Source organism: Squalius cephalus (genome assembly GCF_949319135.1).
Source record: "Squalius cephalus genome assembly, chromosome: 14".
Taxonomy (NCBI): domain Eukaryota; kingdom Metazoa; phylum Chordata; class Actinopteri; order Cypriniformes; family Leuciscidae; genus Squalius; species Squalius cephalus.
In genome coordinates, this window is record NC_137135.1 from 20930385 (window position 1) to 20955552 (window position 25168).

General features: G+C 37.1%; 1 protein-coding gene across 2 annotated transcripts in view; it reads right to left on the reverse strand.

The window, feature by feature from the left end:
* Positions 1-1369: 1369 nt before the first annotated feature.
* xpnpep2 (X-prolyl aminopeptidase (aminopeptidase P) 2, membrane-bound) overlaps positions 1370-25168 on the reverse strand; it is a 33702-nt gene continuing 9903 nt past the window's right edge. Inside the window, exons 1-21 of one of the 2 annotated variants that reach the window (XM_079892814.1) lie at positions 15235-15648; positions 14737-14804; positions 14251-14361; positions 13827-13890; positions 13575-13679; positions 13275-13361; positions 8436-8579; positions 7652-7753; positions 7471-7552; positions 7195-7396; positions 6079-6168; positions 5287-5396; positions 4397-4474; positions 4188-4259; positions 3877-3937; positions 3714-3783; positions 3453-3557; positions 2876-2935; positions 2722-2798; positions 2527-2616; positions 1370-1987 (exon numbers count right to left, since the gene is read on the reverse strand). In XM_079892814.1, coding sequence (XP_079748940.1) covers positions 1799-1987; positions 2527-2616; positions 2722-2798; positions 2876-2935; positions 3453-3557; positions 3714-3783; positions 3877-3937; positions 4188-4259; positions 4397-4474; positions 5287-5396; positions 6079-6168; positions 7195-7396; positions 7471-7552; positions 7652-7753; positions 8436-8579; positions 13275-13361; positions 13575-13679; positions 13827-13890; positions 14251-14361; positions 14737-14804; positions 15235-15361 — 2094 coding nt within the window. In that variant the 5' untranslated portion in view covers positions 15362-15648 and the 3' untranslated portion in view covers positions 1370-1798. Of the gene's footprint in view, positions 1988-2526; positions 2617-2721; positions 2799-2875; positions 2936-3452; positions 3558-3713; positions 3784-3876; positions 3938-4187; positions 4260-4396; positions 4475-5286; positions 5397-6078; positions 6169-7194; positions 7397-7470; positions 7553-7651; positions 7754-8435; positions 8580-13274; positions 13362-13574; positions 13680-13826; positions 13891-14250; positions 14362-14736; positions 14805-15234; positions 15649-25168 lie in introns of those variants that run through there. The other variant, XM_079892815.1, reaches the window with a different exon arrangement.

The window sequence follows — 25168 nt, forward strand, 5'->3', positions numbered from 1 at the left end:
TTCTTGGACTATTTTCAGTGACAGCCCAAATTTTGCCTTGTTTTAGCCAGACGTCAGGGCTGTGTTTAGACGGCTATTAGACGTCTTTTAAACGCAAAATTGCTTGGACTACATTTTGGACATGAATGTTGTTCCAGGATCAACAAAATATGTTAAATAACTCTAATGCATAAAATGGGTTGATTATAAACTAATCAATAGTGTTGGGGGTAAAATATTACAAGTAACGCGAGTTAGGTAATCAGATTACTTTTTCCAAGTAACTAGTAACAAATTACTTTTAAATGTACAACAAAAAATCTGAATTACTTTTCAAATAAGTAACCCAAGTTACTTTGTTTTCTTCTTTATTGACTGACACCTCTCCTGTCCCCATGTTGAGAGAAATCGTGAGTGCAAAGGCATTGTATGCACTGTGTAAATATGAATGTTACTGTAGTTCTAGTAACATTGTTAAATGTGAGCATTAATTTACTCATCTAACTTTTAAAAAAACTGATTCAGTATTCCTCACAATTAACAACAATGAAATGCAAACTCAGAATATTACGCAAACCTGCCATAATTAAAAATGTTCAATTACACAAATAAACTTTATGTATTTAATCGTCTTTGCCGCTGACTTTTGATGATCCATTTCAACCATTTAAGCAAAAATGACTTTAGATAAACATTTGTGTTTCATTTTTTGTTTTTATTACTGAAGAGTGCTGAAATTTCTTCTCCTGCGTCCTACTCTTCTGCGATCCAGAATGGCAGCACAGCTGAAAGGTTTATTTGAGCTGCGCCCTCTAACTGTACAGGCGTAAATTTGAATTTTCTTCAGCCTGAGGCTTATTCAAATCACCTTTGGTGAGAAATGGCCTTCACATTTGACAAAACTAGAATACTTTTTTTTTTTGTTATGAAACAAAACAAGCAAGCCAAGCCCAGATGAGAAAAAGTAACTCAGAAGTAATGTAAGTAATGCAATTAATTATGAGTAATGCAATATTGTAATGAATTACTTTTACAAGTAACTTTCCCCAACACTGCTAATCAGTGTTGTGTATTGTACTATATGCCAAAAGTATCTATGAATATACACACATGGAGTAATGTTTCTGTATTTTTTTGTGCTGAACAACTGGTGCGAATGGGGCAGCAGAAAAATACGAGCCTTGTATTAACAAATTAACTCAGACGTTTCAAAAAGAGTGGATCTATTTATGAAATTTTGAATTATTTTTGAGGTAGGAGTCATTTTGAGTGTTAGGTGTTGTTGGTGTCTGCATAATATTTCCACTCAGTGGAGTGGACATTATTTGATTCCTACAATTATGACTGTTAAGTATGAAAACATAAAACATAGAACACATAGAAATCCAATGTAGTGGAGATACTGTAGTAATCGTATTTTAATAAACTATAAATCAACAATGATTGTCTTAACATATATTATGCATACATTTACCAGCAATTTATTTATTTTTAAATCAAATATTTTAAAATTAAATATGTGCAAAAACTTTTTCATAAAACACATAATACAATACTAACACTAGTTTATATTAACATAGACCAAATCCTAACGAGGTCTGGTAAATCCATTGAAAAGGGCTTAAAATTACCAGATCAAAGAGAAATAATAGGAGAGAGAGAGAGAACACTGTATATAAAAGACAACTTATTTTAAGTAGCCTATTCAACAATGGAGCTTTTCAGTTTGTGCCTGAAAGTGAGTTTGTTGTACCAGCCCACAGTAGGAGCAGAGGCAGTACTGAATGCTGTGGAGTAGGTTAAGCTCTTCAGTACCTATTTACAGCACAACAGAAGCCAGCACTGTGACTAACAGTGTGACTGAGGAGATGACAGCTGAAGCTCCAGCTGTAAGGAAAGGTGCCGTGTGCTTCATCATCCAGTCATGCTCCTCCTCTAGCCCCTGCCTCTGTAGCTCGGGACCCACCACGCTCCGGATGGTCTCATAGTACGAGTTCAGCCAGTGCAGCTACAAGACAACAACAAAGAAAGAGACATAATCTGCACTGCAAGACATAATTGAAATCAACAACTGATTTTTGTTTATGAAAGTAAAAATAAGGATTTTTTTCATTTCCACCGAACCCACAACCCCCCTCCCAAGATATGTTTCTAGTGAAGAGCGTCTGTGGGTACTTTTTCAAAAGGAAACCAACATATTTTTAAAAACACAAAGCTGTGGGTTTTAACTGGTTCACTACCCAGGTTTTACATGGGAAACCAAATAGAACCCAACGCACACATAAGTAAACTTGCGAAAGTAAACTAAATTTACATAAAAAAAAGGGTTACACTTTATTTTAAGGTGATGCAGTTACACTGCACTTACTCAAATAAGTACTGAGTAATACTAATTAACTGTACTAAAGAGTTAGGTTTAGGCTTAGATACTTGTAATTATGCATAATTTACTGTTGTTATTACATGTAGTAACGTCACCTTAAAATAAAGTCTTACCAAAAATAGTAATATATAGAGAAAGATTAAAACTGGTATTATTTCAAATACCTGCTCAGGACTTAGAAGAGATGTGTTTATCAATTTTCTGTCATAAGGCACCAATGAGACTGTTTCAAATGTCAGGTAATTGCTGCTATGCTAGTAGGGGAAAACAGAGAAAAAAATGCACATATTTTTATTATTTCGTTAGGCTATAGCTGCACTGGATTTACATAGTCCTGGAGTCCAGTTAGTTGGATGTACCTTTGTAGTAGCTGGAACAGTGACAGCAATGTCTTCTATCCGTATACCAAATTCATTCTCCTTGTAATAACCAGGTTCTAAAGGAGAGTTTGTCAGTTTAAACTTTAAGTATCAAACAAAGGCAATCATAATGAGCTGCTTAATGATTCCTCACCAATTGATGTAAACATCCCCTCTTGAAAAGGAATATTATTGGACTGAAAACCCACAGGCCCTATCAGAACGGGGAAAAAAAGACATTATGAAGAGATATATCACATAGCAGAGGAGCATATATTATTATAAGCTCACCAAGGCTGCATTCATTTGATCAAATGCAGAATTTTCAGCATAATTACTTCAGTTTTCAGTGTCACATGATCCTTCAGAAATCATTAAAATCATGCTGATTTGATGCTTAAGAAACATTCTTATTACTATCAATGTTCAAAACAGTTCATATTTTTGTGGAAACCGTGACACATTTTTTTTCCAGGAGATTTCCATTTGGCAAAGAACACCATTTATTTCAAATATAAATCTTTTGTAACATTACAAATGTCTTTACTGTCACTTTTGATCAATTTAATGCATCATTGATGAATAAAAGTATTCATTTATTTATAAAAAAAAACATACTGACCCCAAATTTTTAAACAGTAGTGCATTTTACTTTTGTTATCAACACAAATGCATCTATATAACAAGATTACTAAGTCAAATATATAAACATGTCAAAGAACCAGACTTACATTCATGGACTCCAAAGTAGTTCCCCACACCATGACCAGTGCCGTGACCATAATTTAAACCAACTTCCCACAATGCTCTTCGTCCCAGCATCTCCATGTTCACGCCTATGATGGGAATAAAAACAAATGAATGGTAAGCACATGACAGGTTTTGTGGTGGTCACTGTGAGATGTCTGCTGTGGATAGTTCGCCCTCTTGTGGAAGTTACATGACATGGTTGCTTGAAGGGAGATTGTGATTGCAGAAGAGGAGATCCTCACCTCTAGTTCCAGCAGGAAAGATGGTTCTTGAAATCTCAATATTTCCCATGAGCACCCTTGTGTAGGCCTCCTATCAGAGTAAAACAGGGAGAAAGCAGATTTATTTTTAGTACCCTAAATATATGCTCTGCATCATTAGTATCTCCCTTTGCCTGTTCAGTACCTTTTGAAAGTCAGTGGGTTTACCCCAGTGCACAGTACGTGTTATATCAGTGGTACCATCACTGTAACAGAGAATGAGGTTTAGTGCTTGATTTGTTGGTTTAACTCAAATAGTAACTAACCTGGAAACCAAAAATTTTAGTTGGTACAGAGAAAGAGATCCAACTCAAATTTTTAGTTTCAATGAACTCAACATTTTAAGGAAACCAGTTTACTTACTATTTAAGTTAAGCTCACAGTGAGATTAGTTAGTTATGTATCGTGTTTTTGCACACAAACAGAAGTATGTATTAATAGTACTATGAAACTCACAGGTACTGTCCTCCTGAGTCAACAAGATACATCTCATCCACTGTCAGCTTCCTTGCAGCTTCAGTAGATGGACTGTAACACATGAGAATAGTGCAATGATTATAGGTAAAAAAAAAAAAAAAAAGGAATGTAATTAAATAGTGAAGAAACGAAATTACGGGAAAATTAAACATCACCAGAGGGCAGGAAAAGGAAGACATATTTATTACCTGTAGTGAGCAAGAGCCGCATTAGGTCCACTTGCAGAAATGGTCTCAAAACTCGGCCCTCTGCTGTTCTTTTGCTTGCTGCCAAAACACAATGAAGGGTTTGTGTTTCTCAGAAAAAAAGGAAGTAAATGTGTTGTAATACACCACAAAGTGATTTACACAAGAATCCATCTTTTAAATGAATATCATTGATGTAGGAACAGGTTACTTGTGCAAATGAAAGTATGCCTACAATGAATGTTTAGAAAGACGGCTAATATAGAGTGTATACAGTCTGTTTCTGTAAGTAAATGTTCATTTTGTTTTCTCCATAAACTAATATTTAGCCATAATGTATAAATCTTTCAAGAAATAAGAAATACATTATATGTAAAAAACAAATATAAATAACATCCAACTGCCAAATTTAGAGAGAATTACACTACCCACGTGTATATCATAATATAAATGAATGAATAAAATGGCATTTAATTGCAAAATTCACTGTGAAGAATTATGCTATAACCATGTGTATTATGTAGATTGAGTTTAGGTATTGGGTAGGAATAAGGGATGTAGAATATGGTCATACAGAATAAGGCTTTATTAGTACTAATAAACAGCCAATACCCTAGTAATATGCATGCTGATAAGCAACTAGTTAATAGTGAGAATTGTACCCTAAACTAAAGTGTCACCCATTGTTTTGTACTTATAATAAGTAGTAAGTAGTTTTGTCCATCGTTTTTTACATAGTAGATAGTCTTGAACTCTTTTCTCAGATTTTTGGAACAACTTGAGGGTGAGCATGATGACATCATTTTCATTTTTAGGTGAACTGTCCCTTTAATCGCATTTGTTTTATGTGTGAGTGTTATCAGTGATGAGGGTTTAGCTCCGCTGTTCTGTACCTGCGACACTGATCAACATATTGTGCTGCTGTGAGCTCGGTCTCTGTGCCTTCTGGAACTTTCTTTTCGAGCCACAACAGAAGCTGCATGACTGCGACTGCGTCCCTAACCTGTGGGAAGCCAGAGAGGATGTTCACCCATCGTGGCTGAATGCAGTCAACTGAGGTCTGGCTCTAGGCCATAAAACACCAGAACAAAGATGTTTGTCCATGCATGATATCAGATGCAGTTGTTTTAGATTGAAAAACTCATTCTGCAAAATATGTCAATAGACCATTAAATACAGCAAACATCAGTAAAAAAAGATCCCAATATGTTTGATGGAGGTTCTATGATAAAGAGAGATAACACATTGATTGAGTTGAATCAAGCTGCAGTGAATGGAGCCTGTCTGGCCTCCTAATGTGGCTTTATGGTGTGATAAAGTGCCCCTCAATCTAGAAATTATGATAATCCAACACAGGTATCAGTAAACAGTGTCCATCAGGCTGATGGTCATTTGGGGAGAATACTGTGTGTAAGGTTACATTTGTTAACATTAGTTAACTACATTAGTTAACATAAACTAACAATTAAAAATACTTCTAAAGCATTTGTTATTCTTAGTTAAAGTTTATACATTATTTAGAGAAACTGAGCCAACACAAACCAACAATGAACAGTTGTATTTTATAACTAACACTAATAAAGGTTAATACATACTGTAACAAATCTTTTGCTCATTGTTAGATAATGTTAGTAAATGCAGAAACTAATGGGACCTTATTGTAAAGTGTTACCGTATCCTCTTACATGAGCCTCTTTGAGAATACGCTGCTCTGTCACATCTTTCACTGCTTTGGTGGTCAGTACCGGAGAGTAGGTGCTGGTCAGTAGTTTGTCCTTAAAGAGATAAGAGATAAGTTAATCTGTGGTAAAATATTGTCTTCAACTGTACTGTGTGTGGGACACAAGCTGAATTATGAAATCAGTTTCAGTCCATCCATCCATCCATCATTCCGTCCATCCATCCATCCATCCATCCATCCATCCATCCATCCATCCATCCATCCATCCACAATATTCATTATGCATTATGAAATCATAGTTTCAGTCCATCCATCCATCCATCCATCCATCCATCCATCCATCCATCCATCAGCAACTGGTCCTATATCTACCACACTGTTCTGCATGTTTATTTGACTAACAATGTCTAGGATTGTATTTCTTGAGATCTGCAATTTTCCTTGCACATCAGGAACAGTTCAGTAAAAATTCAGTAAAAATTTCACTTAAATGGCACCTATTATAACTATTAATTGTCATTTAAGTGAAATTACTGAACTTAAATATACGAGCTTGATAAAAATGACCATTCTAGAAGAAATTTTCAGATGGCACTTAGAGGCTTTTGCATCTGAACTCTTCATATATATATATACATACATACACACATATCTGTTGATAAAATATTTTTTTTTTCAGTCAGACTTGGAAGGGCAAAATAAAGTGGCTGAAATAGCTGCACCGTATCAAAAATAGAAACAGCTCCACTGGCTATAGCAATCTAATTTTGTCACACATGCTTGACGTACAGTAGATGCATAACTAAACTTTTTCGATAGACGCAAGCACATAGGCTTGATTTTCGTCTACTAGACTATAGTTACATATTTACATTTATGTTTTAGGCTTTTAAAAGCCATATGGGAAAACTATAGCAGACTACTGTTTAAAACTTCTTGAACAGAAGTGCAGGATAACATTAAAGGCCAAACCAAACGCAGAAAGTGAAAACCGATTATTCGTACTAAACATTAAGGGCTGTGTATGGAACCGTCTCAGCCATATTCAGCCTGCAGATAGTTTGAGCATCCAAGCTGACAAGCACATACCAGTAGTCTATAATTTGGATCTAGGTCTTACCTCAGGAGTGATGAGCTCATACAGGGCTTGGTTGGTGTACTCTGTACCCACCCACACCCTCACGTTGGAGCTCTTTAGATAGGACTGCAGGTAAATGCGCACAGAGCTGTACTCAATCAGCTGCACACAATAGGCCTGGTAGCACGAAGCATTCAGGTACAGCTTCAACTCTTCCGATATTCGTTCAATGTGCACAAAGAGCCTGGCAAAGGAGGTTAGTTAGAAACTGCACACCAACTAATTATAGTGCTGTTAATATGAAACAGAGGAACTTGCCATATCTCATCCATTGTCAGCAGAGTGTAAGAATAGAAGAATGGATTAAAAGGGATGTCGTTGCCTCGTAGATTAAACAGCCCTGAAAATAGAGACGCAAACTTAAATGCTTTGGCCTGAAAAGAGTTTTACAGAACGATTCAGAGAAAATCTCCATTGTGTTGTGCATTGGGGTGCTCACATGCGGTCTCATCCAAAGCTGAAAGCAGCACAGCGGTGGGCTTGTATGGATTGTCACTTATTTGGGCTCGTATATGATCTACTTTCATTTGCCAGGTCCTCTCTGAAAAGAAACAAACACACACATGCACAATGTCATCTTCAACTACATCAAAACCTTAATTGAACAGTGCACAAAAAAAAAGATTGAATGAATCATGAATTGTTATGAAAATGAATCATTATTTTGAGTCAAATCTTTCCAATGTTTTACTTTGTCCACTTTGAAAATAATTTAATGATACTGGGTTTAAATAATTAATTCATGAATCAGGCTGATTAGGTTCTTACAGAGACCCTAAAAGATGATCTTCCTGTTGGGACAAAATAGTTTGATCTGTTTCTCACTCAAAGCTATCATATAAATTCAGAAGACTTGGAATAAAATGCACAACTCATTTTACAATACTTTTTTGAAGCTTGAAAGCCTATTTTATGAGCAAGAGCGACAAGCACAGCATTTCTCCTTTTATGTCCCACAGAAAAAAAAAAAAGTCATGCATGTTTTGATCAACATGAAGTCATTTTTAGGTGAACTATTCCTTTAATCAAGCCTCATTGACTTTCTCTTTGCACCGGATGAGCAAGAATATCCCCACTGTCTACTGTCACTGCCGTAAGTTATATCACTGGTCATTAAAGATTGAATAAGAGCTTTATTGCTCTGTTTGTCATGATCTTATGGTCCTCTGCGCTGTTCGCATGGCACTTATCAGTCAAGTGATGCTGATAAGACATGCACACACCAATGACACTGTCAGGTAAGCGCATGGGGTTGTCAGGAGGCAGAGGAGGTCGATCTGTCCATATTTGATCCACCAGGTTATCAGGAACAGACTTCAGGATCAGGCCCGCTGGAGCCAGGTTGGTGTTGTAGACGCCAAATGTGTCTGCAGTAACAAAGAACAGTGACCAAATGATTCAGGACTGAATTTGATGATCATTTTTGTTACTACATTTTTTACTTATCACACATACTTATCATCATATCATCATTTTAAGATAATTTATATATACACACCATTTTATGCTTACAAAAGGCTGTATTTATTTGATCAAAAATACAGTAAAAACAGTAATATTGTGAAATATTACTGCATTTATTATATATTATATTATTATATATTATAACTGTTTTCTACTTTTAAAATGCGTCACATGATTCTTCAGAAATCATTCTAATATGCTGATTTGGTGTTCAAGAAACATTTATTATTATTATCAATGTTAAAAACAACTGCTTGATATTTTTGTGGAAACCGTGATTCATTATGACCGCCGCTAGCATAGCTAGTGAAAGCGGTCATATAGGGATTGTCAATATATATTTTTTTTTTTTTCCCGTCATCTACTGAATTTTTCGTCAACGATACCAGGGACACCGAAACACCGGGGAACATGAAATTTGGTGGGCATGTAGCCCCACTAGACTTTTACGGAAAAAATTCGTTTGGTCCCCGGGGGCCACTCCCCCCCTGCGCTAGGCCCCCCCCAAACCCAAAAAATGCAGTTTTTCCTAAATAACTACCTGAACCGTGGCACCGAGGATGAAATTTTTTTTATGGTATGTTGGTCTTAAGGGCCCACATCAACCTAGCCCATAATCGATTGTCAAAGTTTTTTTGTTTTTTTTCCCGTCATCTACTGAATTTTTCGTCAACGATACCAGGGACACCGAAACACCGGGGAACATGAAATTTGGTGGGCATGTAGCCCCACTAGACTTTTACGGAAAAATTTCGTTTGGTCCCCGGGGGCCACTCCCCCCCCGCGCTGGGCCCCCCCAAACCCAAAAAATGCAGTTTTTCCTAAATAACTACCTGAACCGTGGCATCGAGGATGAAGAAATTTTTATGGTATGTTGGTCTTAAGGGCCCACATCAACCTAGCCCATAATCACTCATTTGTGATTTGCGCCCCTCCCATAAAAAATGAAAATGCAATATTATTCTGCTTTAATCGCCCCTATCTTCAGTTGAGATGTTCAGAACTGCACCATATTTCATGTGTATGATTAACTTGACATCCTCTGGGGGTATGCTAAGTTTCGTAGAATTTCATCCATGGGGGGGGTATAAAATAAATTCATTTATGTGCACATTTAGTGACTGTACACTCATCGGCCTGTAGATGGTGGTGTTGAGCGAAGGGTTTCTGGTTTAGGATGATACTGTCACTAAGGTTGCCAACTGTCCCGAATTAGGCGGGACATCCCGTATTTTGGGCCTAATTTATTTGTCCCGTGCGTGACCTCCCATGTCCCGTTTTTTGACAAGCTGATAAACCACTGACTGATACAACAGCAACAGCAGCAGTGCTGACCACGACACTTGAGAATGATCACCGACACCACAAGAAAATATGTAATCTACCTGAGGGAATAATATGCTCAAAAAACATTTCTGATTATTATTAATGTTTTAAAGCTTTTAGAAAGTACATAGAAAGCTTTTGTAACATTATCTTAACTGTCACTTTTGATTAATGTAATGCATCCTTGCTGAATAAAAGTAGGCAATTGCTTTCTTTATTTTTTTCCCCAAAAAATAATCTTACTAACCCCAAACTTTTGAACTGTAAGCCTAGTGTATAATGTTAAAAAAGCTTTCTATTTTAGATAAATGCTGTTATTTTGAACTATGGTTTGTTTGTAATGTGACTTTTTTCATGTATGACATTAAAATTATTTTTAGAATTAAATACATAAATAGGTTAAGCAATACAAATATGTTTATGTCTGATAACCTTTTAAACACATGATTCTTCAGAAATCATTCTAATATGCTGATTTGGTGTTCAAGAAACATTTATTATTATTATCAATGTTAAAAACAACTGCTTGATATTTTTGTGGAAACCGTGATTCATTATGACCGCCGCTAGCATAGCTAGTGAAAGCGGTCATATAGGGATTGTCAATATATATTTTTTTTTTTTTCCCGTCATCTACTGAATTTTTCGTCAACGATACCAGGGACACCGAAACACCGGGGAACATGAAATTTGGTGGGCATGTAGCCCCACTAGACTTTTACGGAAAAAATTCGTTTGGTCCCCGGGGGCCACTCCCCCCCTGCGCTAGGCCCCCCCCAAACCCAAAAAATGCAGTTTTTCCTAAATAACTACCTGAACCGTGGCACCGAGGATGAAATTTTTTTTATGGTATGTTGGTCTTAAGGGCCCACATCAACCTAGCCCATAATCGATTGTCAAAGTTTTTTTGTTTTTTTTCCCGTCATCTACTGAATTTTTCGTCAACGATACCAGGGACACCGAAACACCGGGGAACATGAAATTTGGTGGGCATGTAGCCCCACTAGACTTTTACGGAAAAATTTCGTTTGGTCCCCGGGGGCCACTCCCCCCCCGCGCTGGGCCCCCCCAAACCCAAAAAATGCAGTTTTTCCTAAATAACTACCTGAACCGTGGCATCGAGGATGAAGAAATTTTTATGGTATGTTGGTCTTAAGGGCCCACATCAACCTAGCCCATAATCACTCATTTGTGATTTGCGCCCCTCCCATAAAAAATGAAAATGCAATATTATTCTGCTTTAATCGCCCCTATCTTCAGTTGAGATGTTCAGAACTGCACCATATTTCATGTGTATGATTAACTTGACATCCTCTGGGGGTATGCTAAGTTTCGTAGAATTTCATCCATGGGGGGGGTATAAAATAAATTCATTTATGTGCACATTTAGTGACTGTACACTCATCGGCCTGTAGATGGTGGTGTTGAGCGAAGGGTTTCTGGTTTAGGATGATACTGTCACTAAGGTTGCCAACTGTCCCGAATTAGGCGGGACATCCCGTATTTTGGGCCTAATTTATTTGTCCCGTGCGTGACCTCCCATGTCCCGTTTTTTGACAAGCTGATAAACCACTGACTGATACAACAGCAACAGCAGCAGTGCTGACCACGACACTTGAGAATGATCACCGACACCACAAGAAAATATGTAATCTACCTGAGGGAATAATATGCTCAAAAAACATTTCTGATTATTATTAATGTTTTAAAGCTTTTAGAAAGTACATAGAAAGCTTTTGTAACATTATCTTAACTGTCACTTTTGATTAATGTAATGCATCCTTGCTGAATAAAAGTAGGCAATTGCTTTCTTTATTTTTTTCCCCAAAAAATAATCTTACTAACCCCAAACTTTTGAACTGTAAGCCTAGTGTATAATGTTAAAAAAGCTTTCTATTTTAGATAAATGCTGTTATTTTGAACTATGGTTTGTTTGTAATGTGACTTTTTTCATGTATGACATTAAAATTATTTTTAGAATTAAATACATAAATAGGTTAAGCAATACAAATATGTTTATGTCTGATAACCTTTTAAACACAAACTTAACTGCAGACACTGAAATGACGTACACTGTGTGATACAGTACAAATATTTTGAGTGTCCCTCATTTTCCTAAATAACCACGATTGTCCCGCATTTTCCTTTTCTGAAGTTGGCAACCCTAACTGTCACACACACACATGCAGGAATACAAACAAACGCAAGCATGCACACACACTGACATCCACACGCACAGACACACACCCATACACACACATTCAAATCCACATGCACAGACACACACACACACAAACACACACGCGCACACACATGTACGCACGCATACATACACGCAGAGACACACACACACACAGACACACACATACACAAACACACACACACACAGACAGACATGCACATACTACTACTTTTTTTAGGTATATACATAAACACGCAATACAGCCAAATTGCTCCACGTCATTTATTTTTGTGGAAAGCCAGTGCAGGCCTGAGCGGCGGTCATATTTTGTACCGCCATGCGGTACATCTAGTTTTTGTCAGGATTATTTGATGAACTGAAAGTTCAAAAGAACAGCATTTATTTAAAATAGTTTTTTGTAACATTACACATGTCTGTAATGTCAGTTGTCACACAATATAACCTTGCTAAATAAAAATATAATTTTCTTAAAAAAAATAAAATAAATGTTTACACTATTTCGATACTCCTAAGTAACTTTGCAGCTCCATGTCAACTAACTCTCACTATTTTGTAGCAACATGTCACTAACTCGCATTAGAGTATTAGTAGACTGATAGGTTAAGGTTAGTAGAAGAATAAGTTTATTATGTAGAATAAATTGACATGCTAGCTGACAAGTAGCAAAGTTACTTAGTTAGTAGAGTGTCTAAAGTGGACTATTGAACTAAAGTGTTACCAAACTTTACTGTGCATTTATGTTTAGCTTGATTTAGTTTCCTGTTTCTGTTTGCATCTGTGTCTTCTTCTTAATTTAGTTTTCCCTGTGTAAATAAGCCCCAGTGTTTGCTGTATTAAGTTTTTCAGTTGTTCCTTGTATTCCTGTCATTTGTTTTCCGTGGTATCTAGTTTTGTTTTGTTACTTCCTCTCTGCCTGCCTTCCTTGCTCTCCTTGTTACATTATTTCCACACATTAAACCAGAATATGAAAAAAAGCAACATTTGAACAGAAAACATTACACACTTCAACATTACTTAGTTTATCTTATTTTAAGAAAATTGAGTATTAAATTTAGCCATGTTTGCTCACCTACAGAGAAGAGGAATGGGTCAAAGCCCACCTGATCTCCCATAGGGATCTCCAGGATTAGCCAGTTGGTGATGCTACGAATGGAGCCTGTGATCCAGAAGAGTTAGACCAGGAAAGTGTTAAACACTCAGATCAGTTAATACACCAGAGGAAAAATTAGGAGAAAAATAAAACAATTTGCAGTAATTAATATCATAAAATGTTTTAATGCATAGGATATTAATTGTAATATGTGCTAGAAAAGGCTTTAACTTCTTTAAGTTTAAAATATTAATTTCACTCTCATAATTTGCTCCTCACCATCTTGCACTAGCTCCCAGTTACAGTCCATTTGTCTCTCTGCTTGAATCCAGTAGCGGCTATCGGTCCACAAAACAGCCTTGTTTTGAGTAATTACTGCTGTGCCTAGGAATTAGAAACAGACTCTTGTAAGTTATAATAGACTACAGGAGTGGGACATTTGTTAAGGTCCAAAGTGACAAACGTAATGTGACTGAGAATGATGCATTATACAATATAGCAATATTATGATGGGTTGGCTGTGAAACACACCTGCAGAGCCAGTGAAGCCAGACATCCAGGCCATCCTCGCATCTCTGGGGGCGATGTACTCACTCTGCCAATAAAATCACAGTCAGTTACAGTCACAGAGTTCATGTCTGAGAATGAAGAATATTGAAAGAGGAGCTGAGGTTTAGAAGTTTGATATGTTTCATATTATTCTATTCTGTAGACATAAGACCTGTAGCTTTCTCATAGTGTTGAGCTCATATGAATGTATAGTTCTTATAAATAATATAGTTTTTGATTAAAAATTGCATTTCATTATAACTGTTAAAATATTAGAATTTATTTTGACATTGGCATTTATTTGACATCCGAGCATAGAATGTTTTTTTTTTTTTTTTAAATGGTTAGGGTAATATTGACCCTTAATATGAAAGTTAAGTTCTGACACTGGTTAGCGGTTTAGTACCAGATGAGCATCTGTGGCAGGGATGATGTAGGCAGAGATGTTCAAACTGATCATGGACTCTCTCAAGTCACGAAGCCTCAGAGTTGTGTTTACAGCTGTTGATGGCAAATACTGGAACAAAAGGAATTAATCATTAAAATATATTGCATCATAATGATTTACTGTATCCATCAAGGAAATGTAAAAATGTAATCCTAAAGAATTTTAAATACCACAAATTTAATGCATTTACTCAGACAATGCATAAAAAAAGAAAGTAAAAGTTCAGATCTCACACACACACACACACACAGACCAGATTTGGGGTGTGCATGACCTAAAAAAAGCTCTTATCAGAGGAGAAGATCTCCTCTCTGAGATGCCAGATTATTTTCTCTTCCCACTTCTCTCCGAGCTAAAGACGAGTCCTAGCAGTGGGCTGAATCTGCTGCGTGGATAATCAGTGGAAAACACGGACAAAGTAAGGATATATGTGGAACAGAGTACCGGAGGAATTGCCGAACAGTTCCTCTCGCTGCCTGGCCCTTCTTCGGCCCGCACCGCATGTCTGCCTCCTGTGATGACACACAAGAAGAAACACATGCATGACAACAGAGTAACTGTTTTAAACTCACTGTAAGCACATGTGCTGATCAAAGGGCAGCAACGGTGGTTAAACTTATACCTTTATAATTCAAGATGACAGTGCTTTTACTGTTTCATGATTTATAAGCTGGTTTCCATTTAACGCACAGTCCCTTACATAATCATATGTGAACAGATTTGTTTTGTGGTTAGAATGAGCAAACAAATGACATTTTACAGCAGAATTCATTTTAAGGCTAATGACATGCAAATGTATTCCCATAAATAAACCAACACACATGGCATAACGACAAATGGTAATGAAAGCCTTACTCATACAGTGCACGATTGTCGCATTCTTGTTACACCACACCATCAAAACAAAGTCGCCATCACGTACACACAATTTTTTTTTTTTACCTCCAAGAACCACAAGACACACAGCCAGTATCCAGCCTGAGGAGCTCATTTTAGACCATCTGCTCCAAGCAAGTCCACACACAGAGTGTGACGGCGGGGCACAAGTGTTTCTGTCTTGTGAGTCCATGCACGTGTGTGTACGAGGGTGTGTATTTCCTATCTGAAACTACATGCATTATCTCGACTCAGAGCCGTCCTAACCAGAGCCATGTGCAATAGCTAAGGGGGAGGAACTTTGGCTGCGACTCTAATCTTTACTACAGTAATAAAAGCATGGTGTCTCTTCTCTCTATGCCCTTCAATAATGTGCAGTGCATTTACCCAGGCATGGCAAAGCAATTGCAAGTCACATATAAATTATAGCCAATGTCTCCTGAAACATTCTGTAGTCTAGCATGAACCCCACTTCACTGCAATCTCATTGTAAGCTAACAACATCACTCTGACTTTCATTGCCAGGAAATTTTGCAAGAAAGGTTTTATTGTGCGTCCACTTAAAGGGATAAGTCACCCAAACATGAAAATTATGTAACCATTTACTCGCCCTCATGTTGTTCAATGTCCTTTTTCTTCAGTGGAACATAAAAGCTGAAGGTTGGCTGAATGTTCAGACTGCACTCTTCTATACAATTAAAGTGAATGGGGATGATGCTGAGCTCCGAAATGACCTAAAAGGATTTTAAAGTAGTCCATACAATTCAAGCACTATATTACAAAACTTATGAATACATATGACAGCTTTTTGTAAGGAACAGATCCAAATTTAATTATACACTTAAAATGTCCCATTCCGCAATAGATTTAAAATCTCATTTGCACTTTATTCAAACTTACGAGATGCTAGAACAGTGGTTCTCAACCTTTTTTTTGACTCAAAGGCCCTCATTGGCCAATACAATATTCAATGCCCTCTCCCCAATATTGGATGAGGGTAATACTTTATTTGGATGGTCCCTGATGTGATGCTCCCCCAGAAGACATTCTACTGACAGAAGTACTGTAGTAACTTTACAACTACATGACAACTTATTCTAACCCTAACCCAACCAGTCTACTGATACTCTACTAACACTCTAATGAGAGTTTGTAGACATGTAAGTGCAACTTTACTTATAGTCAGCAGTATGTGTTAAAGAGACCATCAAAATAAAGAGAAACCAAGATTATTTCTTTTGGTATTTCTGCTTGTTTTCACTATTAAATAATTTAACGCTGATTTCTTTTTTGTGATTCCAGAGAACTTTTAATATATATACAATTATTTTAACTAACTCTGTGGTCCCCTTGGAAGTTTGCTGAGAATCAATGCGTTAGACCTTGTCTTGACGTGTCATATTTGAATATAGGCTAGGCTACACAAGAGCTGCAGTGGAAGAGAAGATTTTCTCCAAATAACAACTGAAATTTAGGTCTGTTGCTCACAACAAAGGTATCACATGACTTCAGACAGTTTGGATAATGTCATTCCTGAGTCAAGCATTTTCATCGAAAACATTACTTTTTGATTTAACACCATTTCCAACAGTAAAAAATAACTTTCTTTTCATATCTAATAAACATCAAACTCAGAAAAATCAAATAATACTGCATGTCTCTTGATTGTTATATGAAGACAATTGTCTAGACCGATATAATTACTGTGCCACAGTCAGATCCAGTGAACAGCTGAGATGCATGTCTGGCCGTTCCTCTGCCACTAAACTCATTACTGCATAGCAACAGTGTCATTTGCAGGCTAGGAGGAGATTTACCTCCATACAGAGATGTTGTATTGTTATGAACAGATTATTAATGCAAAATGTCTACATTTATGTGTTCAGAGTTCCTCCACATGACGCCAAGGTCAACATATTATCAAACTCGACCCTGTTTACTAATGAAGTAAACATTGCTGTGTTATTTCAAATTATTAATCTGTGAGTTCATAATCTTTTATCAAAAAAGTCTTTTTTAAAAAAGTATAAAAAATATTTTCTTTTCCAGTGACATCACACATAAATAACAGCATCAAATGTTGACAAGCAATAAAACCCAGCAAAAGGCAGTTACTAATTAACACACACAATCAGTGACGATAAGATAAAACCACAGACTCCACATTTCAGAGCTCCATTATCAGGGCCGTCTTGTGAGTAAATTTACACAAGATTAAAAAGACACACTATTTTGTTACACAATATACACCCAGAGCTATATCTTCATCGAAACAAATGAACCAGCAGGGGGCAGGGTTGCACCATTAGTTTTTTTGCTGGCTCCAACTTGATATGTGGGAAATATTATACTGCATTAATGTCATTGATAATATTATTTGCAATTGTATTGAACCCTAAAACACAGATAACTTGACACAAGAATATTCAAAATAGCCTATCTTAAAAATGACATTCTTGTTTTATGTTGTGATGCAACTGGAAATACGAATTACAGTGATATGAAAACGCTACATGGCTGATCAAATTAATCCAAGCAGTAAAAGACTGGAAAGATTAGAAAAAATAAAATAAAATAAAAAAGCAAATAGAACGCTTTTAACTAGAAGCTAAGGCCACATGAATTATAGGCCTACTTTCTTCTCATGCTTCTCAGTACTTTTAAAATACATTTTTGTTGATTGTATTTACCTGGTTAATACTTTGCTATAGCTGATTTTTTCAGAAACACAAACATGCGATTGCACATACTTTATGCAATATTTTATTCAATTGCACCCTTATTTACAAGCTCGTAAATACACCGACAGACTCCTGTAAGTATGCAGATTTGCGTGCTCAAATGCCAGCAAACCTCCCCTGGAACCAGCGGCTGTCTTCATTATTTGCTCAAATGAGCACAGTGCTCAAAGTTATAGATAGATATTAATAAATGGTAGCCCTGGCAACCGTTCCCTGGTAATGTGGAGCAGCACGGGGAGCCACAAGCAATACCTCCACTGACACAGAGCAGCAGAGCTCAGACGGCCTCGCACTCACATCCATAGATCACTGATCTCAGTTCAGTCATGAGAGCAGCTCAATGCAGTCACACACTGCATTTCCCACTGTAATCTGAGACTCAGGTAACACAGCACAGTCATATGACATGTGTGTCAGGTACCACACATGTAAGCCTGTTACAACAAAATAATCTATCCTGTTATATTTATAGTGGATTGATGAGTTATGCTATTACTTTTGATCAGACATACAATTTCTGCCTGGTGGATAATAAAATAAGCACAAAAATGCCATAGACTGACATTGAAGAAGGGACCTGAGTCATATCTAAGGACAAGAATATGATACAATGAAAGAAAATGACAAAAAATAAATAAAAAAAATAACATAAAGCAAAACAAAGCAAAACGAAAATAAAAAAATAAATAAAACAAAGCAAAACAAAACAATACACAAAAATCAACATAAAACAAAACACAATAAAGCTAAGCAGCAAAGCAAAAAGAAAAAGCAAAAAAAAAAGAGAAACAAAACACAATAAAGCCAAGCAGCGAAGCAAAACGAAGCAAAACAAAGAAACAAAACAAAACAAAAAGCAAAGATAAGAAAAACAAAGCAACACATAAAAAACAAGGAAACAAAACAAAAAACAATAAAACCAAGCAGCGAAGCAAAACAACGAAACAAAACAAAGCAAATCAAATCAAAATAAAGAAACAAAGCAACAAAACAAAGCAGAACAAAGAAACAAAACAAAACAACAAAGCAAATATAAGTAAAGCAACAAAAACTAAACAAAATAAAAAATTGTTTAAATCAGGCTGCTGTTGGCTGGTTTTAGATATTTTTTGGACTAGAAGATCACTTTGCTGCAAAGCTGAACCAACTAAATAAGCTAAGACCAGTGAACCAACTTTAAAAAGCTTTGTTTTTAAACCAGTTAGAGATCTGAAGGTGGGCTCTTTTGACTTGGTTCAGTAAGAAACCACCTAGCAACAGCTCATGTCACCCCTGCAATGCCCTAGCGACCATTAGAATACCATATTTCCATCAGAAAGTGTAAATATCTCTTGACACTGTACTGCTCTTCACATCGTTTCCCATGATGCTGACCATGTTCCTCTGGTGCTCACTGTAAGGACGCACTCTCGCTCAGTCAATCATTATCTATGACTACAGTAGTTACTGTCAAATGCCCGGAAGGTGCTGGTACGTAAATCATAGACATCAACACTAGTAGTAGAGACCAAGGACACACAGCATGTTTGCCACTTGAAATATGTTATGCCATGTCAAATGAGAAGGAGAAAAAAAGAGATAGATCTAAGGAATGTGCCTACAGAAACAATGAGAAGTGTGCAGAGGAAATCCTTCAAGAGTAGCACACGTGATGCCTTAGAAGGTTGTGAGCTGGGTCACGCATCGAGTCTGTACCTCAACTTCAGTCCGCGGGGCCGAGGAAACATAACCCATTGCACTACAGAGCCCCTTCTGTCAACACAGACAATTTTAGGTCCCAAAGTCACAGACTGTGAATACAACGATTTCCCTTTAGATTAGATCGATTACTCTGTTTTTGGCATGGACAAGCAGGAATTTCTCTTTCTAAATGCTAATTGCTGCAAACTTTGCTAAGTGTGCCAGATTAAAAGCAGGTGGAAGTTTTGTGAAAGCTTGGAGCATGTTTGAAGTTAGCTTTTAACATCCAATGCCAAACATTGTGAGGAAATTTTTCGTCACAGCAAATGAAATACTTTCTGAATGTTTCTGTATAATACAATGTAGCATGCAGTATACAGTTTTCAAAGCTACAAAAAGAAGTAATGACAGTTGAAATCATCATACTTGGGCTGCAATACACCAGATTGTGCTGAAAGAAGACAGGATCATGAAGCCAACACATGGAATGGATCACGAAAACCGGATGCATGTCATCGGCAGTGTGCGATCAAACCATATGGAGTGATCTCATTGACACGTCAAGCAAATTATACACACTAAGCTTACTGACATATTAGAATTCAATTGAGCAAATCACATTTATTCTGTCATGAGATCTGTCCATTAATCGAACTGATATTCCTGGGAGTTCAACTGCCGAATAAACAAGATAACCTCAGATAGATTGTGATACTTTGAAGTGGATGTATCGGGGTGGGGCGGGAATGGAGAAGGTTCCAGCAGGCCATGGGAGCTGTCAGATGCCAGTCGGAGTGACTGATGATTGGGGCTGGTGTTGGATCCCGATGCTGGTCCCTGATCTGTGTAATCAGAACCCGAGAAACGGCGGGATTAGACGGGTCAGACAGGGTCAGGGGAGATGGATGCTGAACTTCCCTCTCGGCTGTGCTTAGACACTCATAGGCGGAGGAGTTTTACATAATCAGCGGGTGGTCTCCGGGGTGCAGGGGTAGAGCTGTACACACACACACACACACACACACACACACACACAAACACACCCCATGCTGCTCGCACCAGAGGAAGAGACCCCACTGTGCGTCTACTTCTCAGAATTAATGAAGGTATGTGGAAGTGCTCTAGTTTTGAATAACAGAGAGCGCTGAGCTCAGTGCTCCTCAAAAGAAAGAAAATATGGAGTGTATTCTGTTTAAACAAATGTAGGCACTGTCTATGAATCGGGTATAAAGTAGGGCCTAAAACAAAAACAAGTCATTGACATGGGACATAATAACCTATATGGAAAATGTCACATTTTAATCTCAGGAGTTCAAAATAAATATTAGTAAATACCAGTCTTTTTTTTTTTTATGTCTTCTTCAAATAATTTTCTATGAGATATGCAATTTTCACAACCCTGTTACCAAAACATGCCTAAATCAAGAACAAGAGAACATTTTGCGGTTTTTGCAATTGGGAGAAAATTATGCATAACAGAGTTTGTTGTTGGTCGTTAAAATGGAGTTAGTAATTAAAACCCTGTTAACTGTATAGATCTAAATTATGACATTGTATGATTTTTGTTGTTGAGTACAGTAGAGAAACTCACTCTAAGGTGAGACAGGAAACCCTATTTCAAAGGTGGACACAGACATTTCTGTTTCATTGGTTAATTTTGTTTATGAAACATATCCAATAGTACAAAACAGAATTTGTGCTTCTACACTGTTTAAAAAAAATTGGATGTTTAAGTAATTTTAACAAATTCTTTTGAACTGACTTAAAAAAACGTTGAATCTTATATAACAAAAAAAGTTGAAAATAAATTGCTTAACTTATTTTGATGAGTTGAATGTAAAAACATATCTTGTCATAACTTATTGATCATATAATTATTATTTTTTTTACAGTGTAATGCGTTACCAAAATAAGGGGTAACTGCAAAGTGTTGGTGGAATGTGTCAAGAGTCTTAAATGATTTCAGGTTTGCTGGTTATTTTTATTTACTTTGTAGTGGAAGTGCAATTTATTCTCTTCCTGAGATTGGTCCATCACATTAAATCACAGATGCCCTAATAAAACTTCTCTCTCTTCACTCCCTTATAAATATTTATGTGTGAGAGAGAGAGGGTGAGGGGTGCTGAAAACAAAGTCCAGCCGAGGGTCTTTTGCAGAGGGAGAGGTGAAAGTGAAGTTTCTATTTAAGTCTGTGGTGTTAAATATTTATGGGTCAAGAGTTGCATTTGGTGATACCAGAAAGCACAATGACAAAGAATATCCTTCCAGATTCACAGGACAACCCCATAAGCCCTCTGTTCCTAACACATAGAAAGAGACTAAAACAAGTGTGTCAAGAACACAAAGAACCACACAACCTTTGTTATGCTGAAACTCAGATTTTCCCTCAGAAGGCCCTCACGGTATATAGAGAGAATGAGAAGCAGCTGGACAATCATGTCATTACACTGTGTTATTTGAAAGCGGGACAAGAGAGAAAAAAGCAGATACTTGTTTGTTCATTGATGAACAGAAATAGCTGGTTGACCACAGAATGAGAAAATTTTCCTCTCTTTATTGCAGTCATATATTCAGTCTTGAGAGTCATCCGCCGTCTCCTTCCCACAGTCCTAAATGGGCATAGTTCAAGTCAACAAACGAGCCTATCGATGGCCGTTTCAAAATCCAGTGAACTGCCTACCTAGACTATCTGAATGTTGCCCATCTCTCCCCTGTTTTGGCCTGAACTAGATGCTTGGGCCACATGAAAAGTGAGTGTCTTTTTGTCTCCGGCACCCAGAGTGACACATTCCGATGCTCTGAGAGAAGAATGGGCGGTGACCTGTCACAGGGTCTGAGTGTTTACCAGGAGGAAACGCCACTCATTATGTTTATGAATGCGGTCAGTGTGGTTACCAGAACATGAGGTGCATCACTGAATATTAACCTAAACTGAGGCTAAATTAAACTTTTAAGACATGCACAGATAAACACTTTCAAGAACATTTATTATGCCCTTTAACGACAAGAGGAACAAGGTCAAGCAGAAGCTATATTTACAAGACTGTTAATGGCTGTAACCTGCTGTGCATTAAGCCAAGGCAGCCCCTCAAATTACTACATATACATACTACTGTTCCAAAGTTTGGGGTCAGCATGATTTCTTTGTCTTTTTTAAAAGGATTTAAAAATAAGTAGTGTCATGGTTCTGTCACTTCGGCCTGGTTAATAACACTTGGAAGCTTGCCCACAGTGATTGGACAGACTTAGATAGGTATTCTTACTTTTATGTTCATAATATTGTTATATAGAAACATTGGCTCCTTATTTAGACATGTAATGTAATTATATACACTTACAATTTAGGGGCCGGATTGTAGGAGCTGTATATTTATTTGTTTATGGTGTTTATTTATTCTAATTTAAGTATTATATTTAACTTTCCTTAAAATGTATTTCTTTATTTAAATTCTTTTTTTATTTAACAATTATTTATGTTGATTGAGTTTGTGCTCCCTCTGTAGGTAAAATGGACATTGACCGTGCTCGCACACTCAAAAGAACAAACAAACTGATAGACGTTTATTTAGCCAGTTTTGCATGTATTTTTGTTGGAAATAAACAAAAGAAGCTAAACAAAATAAATAAAAAGAGAACATTTGTTTTCGATATAAAATAATTAATTTAATAGTAGACACTTCAAGCTTTCAAAAGACATCTCTCGAATCCGTGTGGAAAGTATTCGCTGAGTTTCGGTTCATTTTTGAAATGCGTTTCAGACAGAAGTTCACAGAGACCGAAAGCGCACACTGTTTGTTTTCTTTATTTTACAAAAGCACAAAGTTTTGCCATTATTGTGAGTGTACACAAATAAAAGTAGACCCAGTTTCAAATTATGTATTACTCGTTTCTGTATGACAATACAGTATTTTAAGTCGATTTAGCTGCTAAGTGGAAAAAAATCCACCAAAACGTGCCGGCGCGTTCCTCGACCCCAAAGGGGTTAATAAAGATCTGTTATAAACTCACAGCTGTACTGCGTTTGGGTTCTGTCTGCAATACCTGACATAAAGACTTAAGACTGTTACTTTTTTAAAATTTTAAATAAATACTGTTCTTTTGAACATTCTATTAATCAAAGAATACCGAAAAAATGATCTTCTAGTCTAAAGCATAACTCCCAATCTACTTTGCCAGTGCAGGATGCATTTAATGTTCTCAAGCTCTGCATTAATCAACATATTCGCCCATGTATAAAAAGAAAAAATGACAAAAAAAATTATATTACAGTGATGCCAGTATTTTTGTAAACTGTTGATTAAGGAGTAAATATCTTTGTTGGAAATAGTTCGTAGGCTAAACATTTAATTATAGTTAATTTAAAGGACAAGTTCGGTATTTTACACTTAAAGCCCTGTTTACAGATCGTTTCTGATGAAATAGAACGGTTAAGATTAAAATTTGGACACATGCTGCTGTCCCGAGAATTTTAGGTTTCTTTCGCTTTCCCCCCCACCTACAGAATGGCTGCATAGGTGCACTGGAACACTCCTTCCTAAAACGCATTAAACTTTCGTTTACAAAGACGTGAAACTCACCGAGTGGTCAGGGGTGTCCACTGATATGCTCACACAAAAATCGCTGCAAAAGATGCTTTCCAACAGGTTTTATCGTAGTTTTTGTCTCCTCCATTGACTTGCATTGGATGTGCTGTGAGGTACGGTATTACTCCGCGCCGGAAACTGAAATGGGGTTCAGGGGTTGTTTTCTTCTTCTTCTTCGTGTTTTATTTTATTTTATTTTTTTACGGCGGATCGCAAACAATGAATTGCCAGTGGTTTGCTTGCAAAGGTGCATTATCGCCACCAACTGGGCTGGAGTGTCTATTATTCAAGCTCTCAACGGAAGAAGTTCGGGTGTGAGGCGTTTGGAAAAATAGGTCCACAGTTTTACAACGAATGGTAAAACACCTGTTGGAAAGCATCTTTTGCAGCTATTTTTGTGTGAGCATATCAGTGGACACCCCTGACCACTCGGTGAGTTTCACGTCTTTGTAAACGAAAGTTTAATGTGTTTTAGGAAGGAGTGTTCGAGTGCACCTATACACCCAGTCTACTGGTGGAGGGGAAAGCAAAAGAAACCTAAAATTCTCGGGACAGCAGCATTTGTCCAAAATTTAATCTTAACCGTTCTATTTCATCAGAAACGATCTGTAAACAGGGCTTTAAGTGTAAAATACCGAACTTGTCCTTTAAAGAGGTAATTTCAGAAATCGTTTGCTGCGATTTGATCAAAAAGTGGTATTTGACCTGAAAATTCTGAGAAGCACTGAGCTAGTGGGCTAAACCACATCCCTGACTATATGATAAGTCACTCTCCATATCCAAACAGACTAGGCTGATATGAAGACACTCACCACATCTAACAGATGGCATTATTGGCCAGAGACCTGTGTGACCTTGTTCAAACCACGCTGCATCTGAGAGCTCCTCCAGACATGGGGGTCACGAGGTCACCGGTGATAAGATGGGAGGAAAGACTAATCTAAATGATATTCAGACTATACGCAGCAGACAAAAGACGGACATGCCATCACTTTG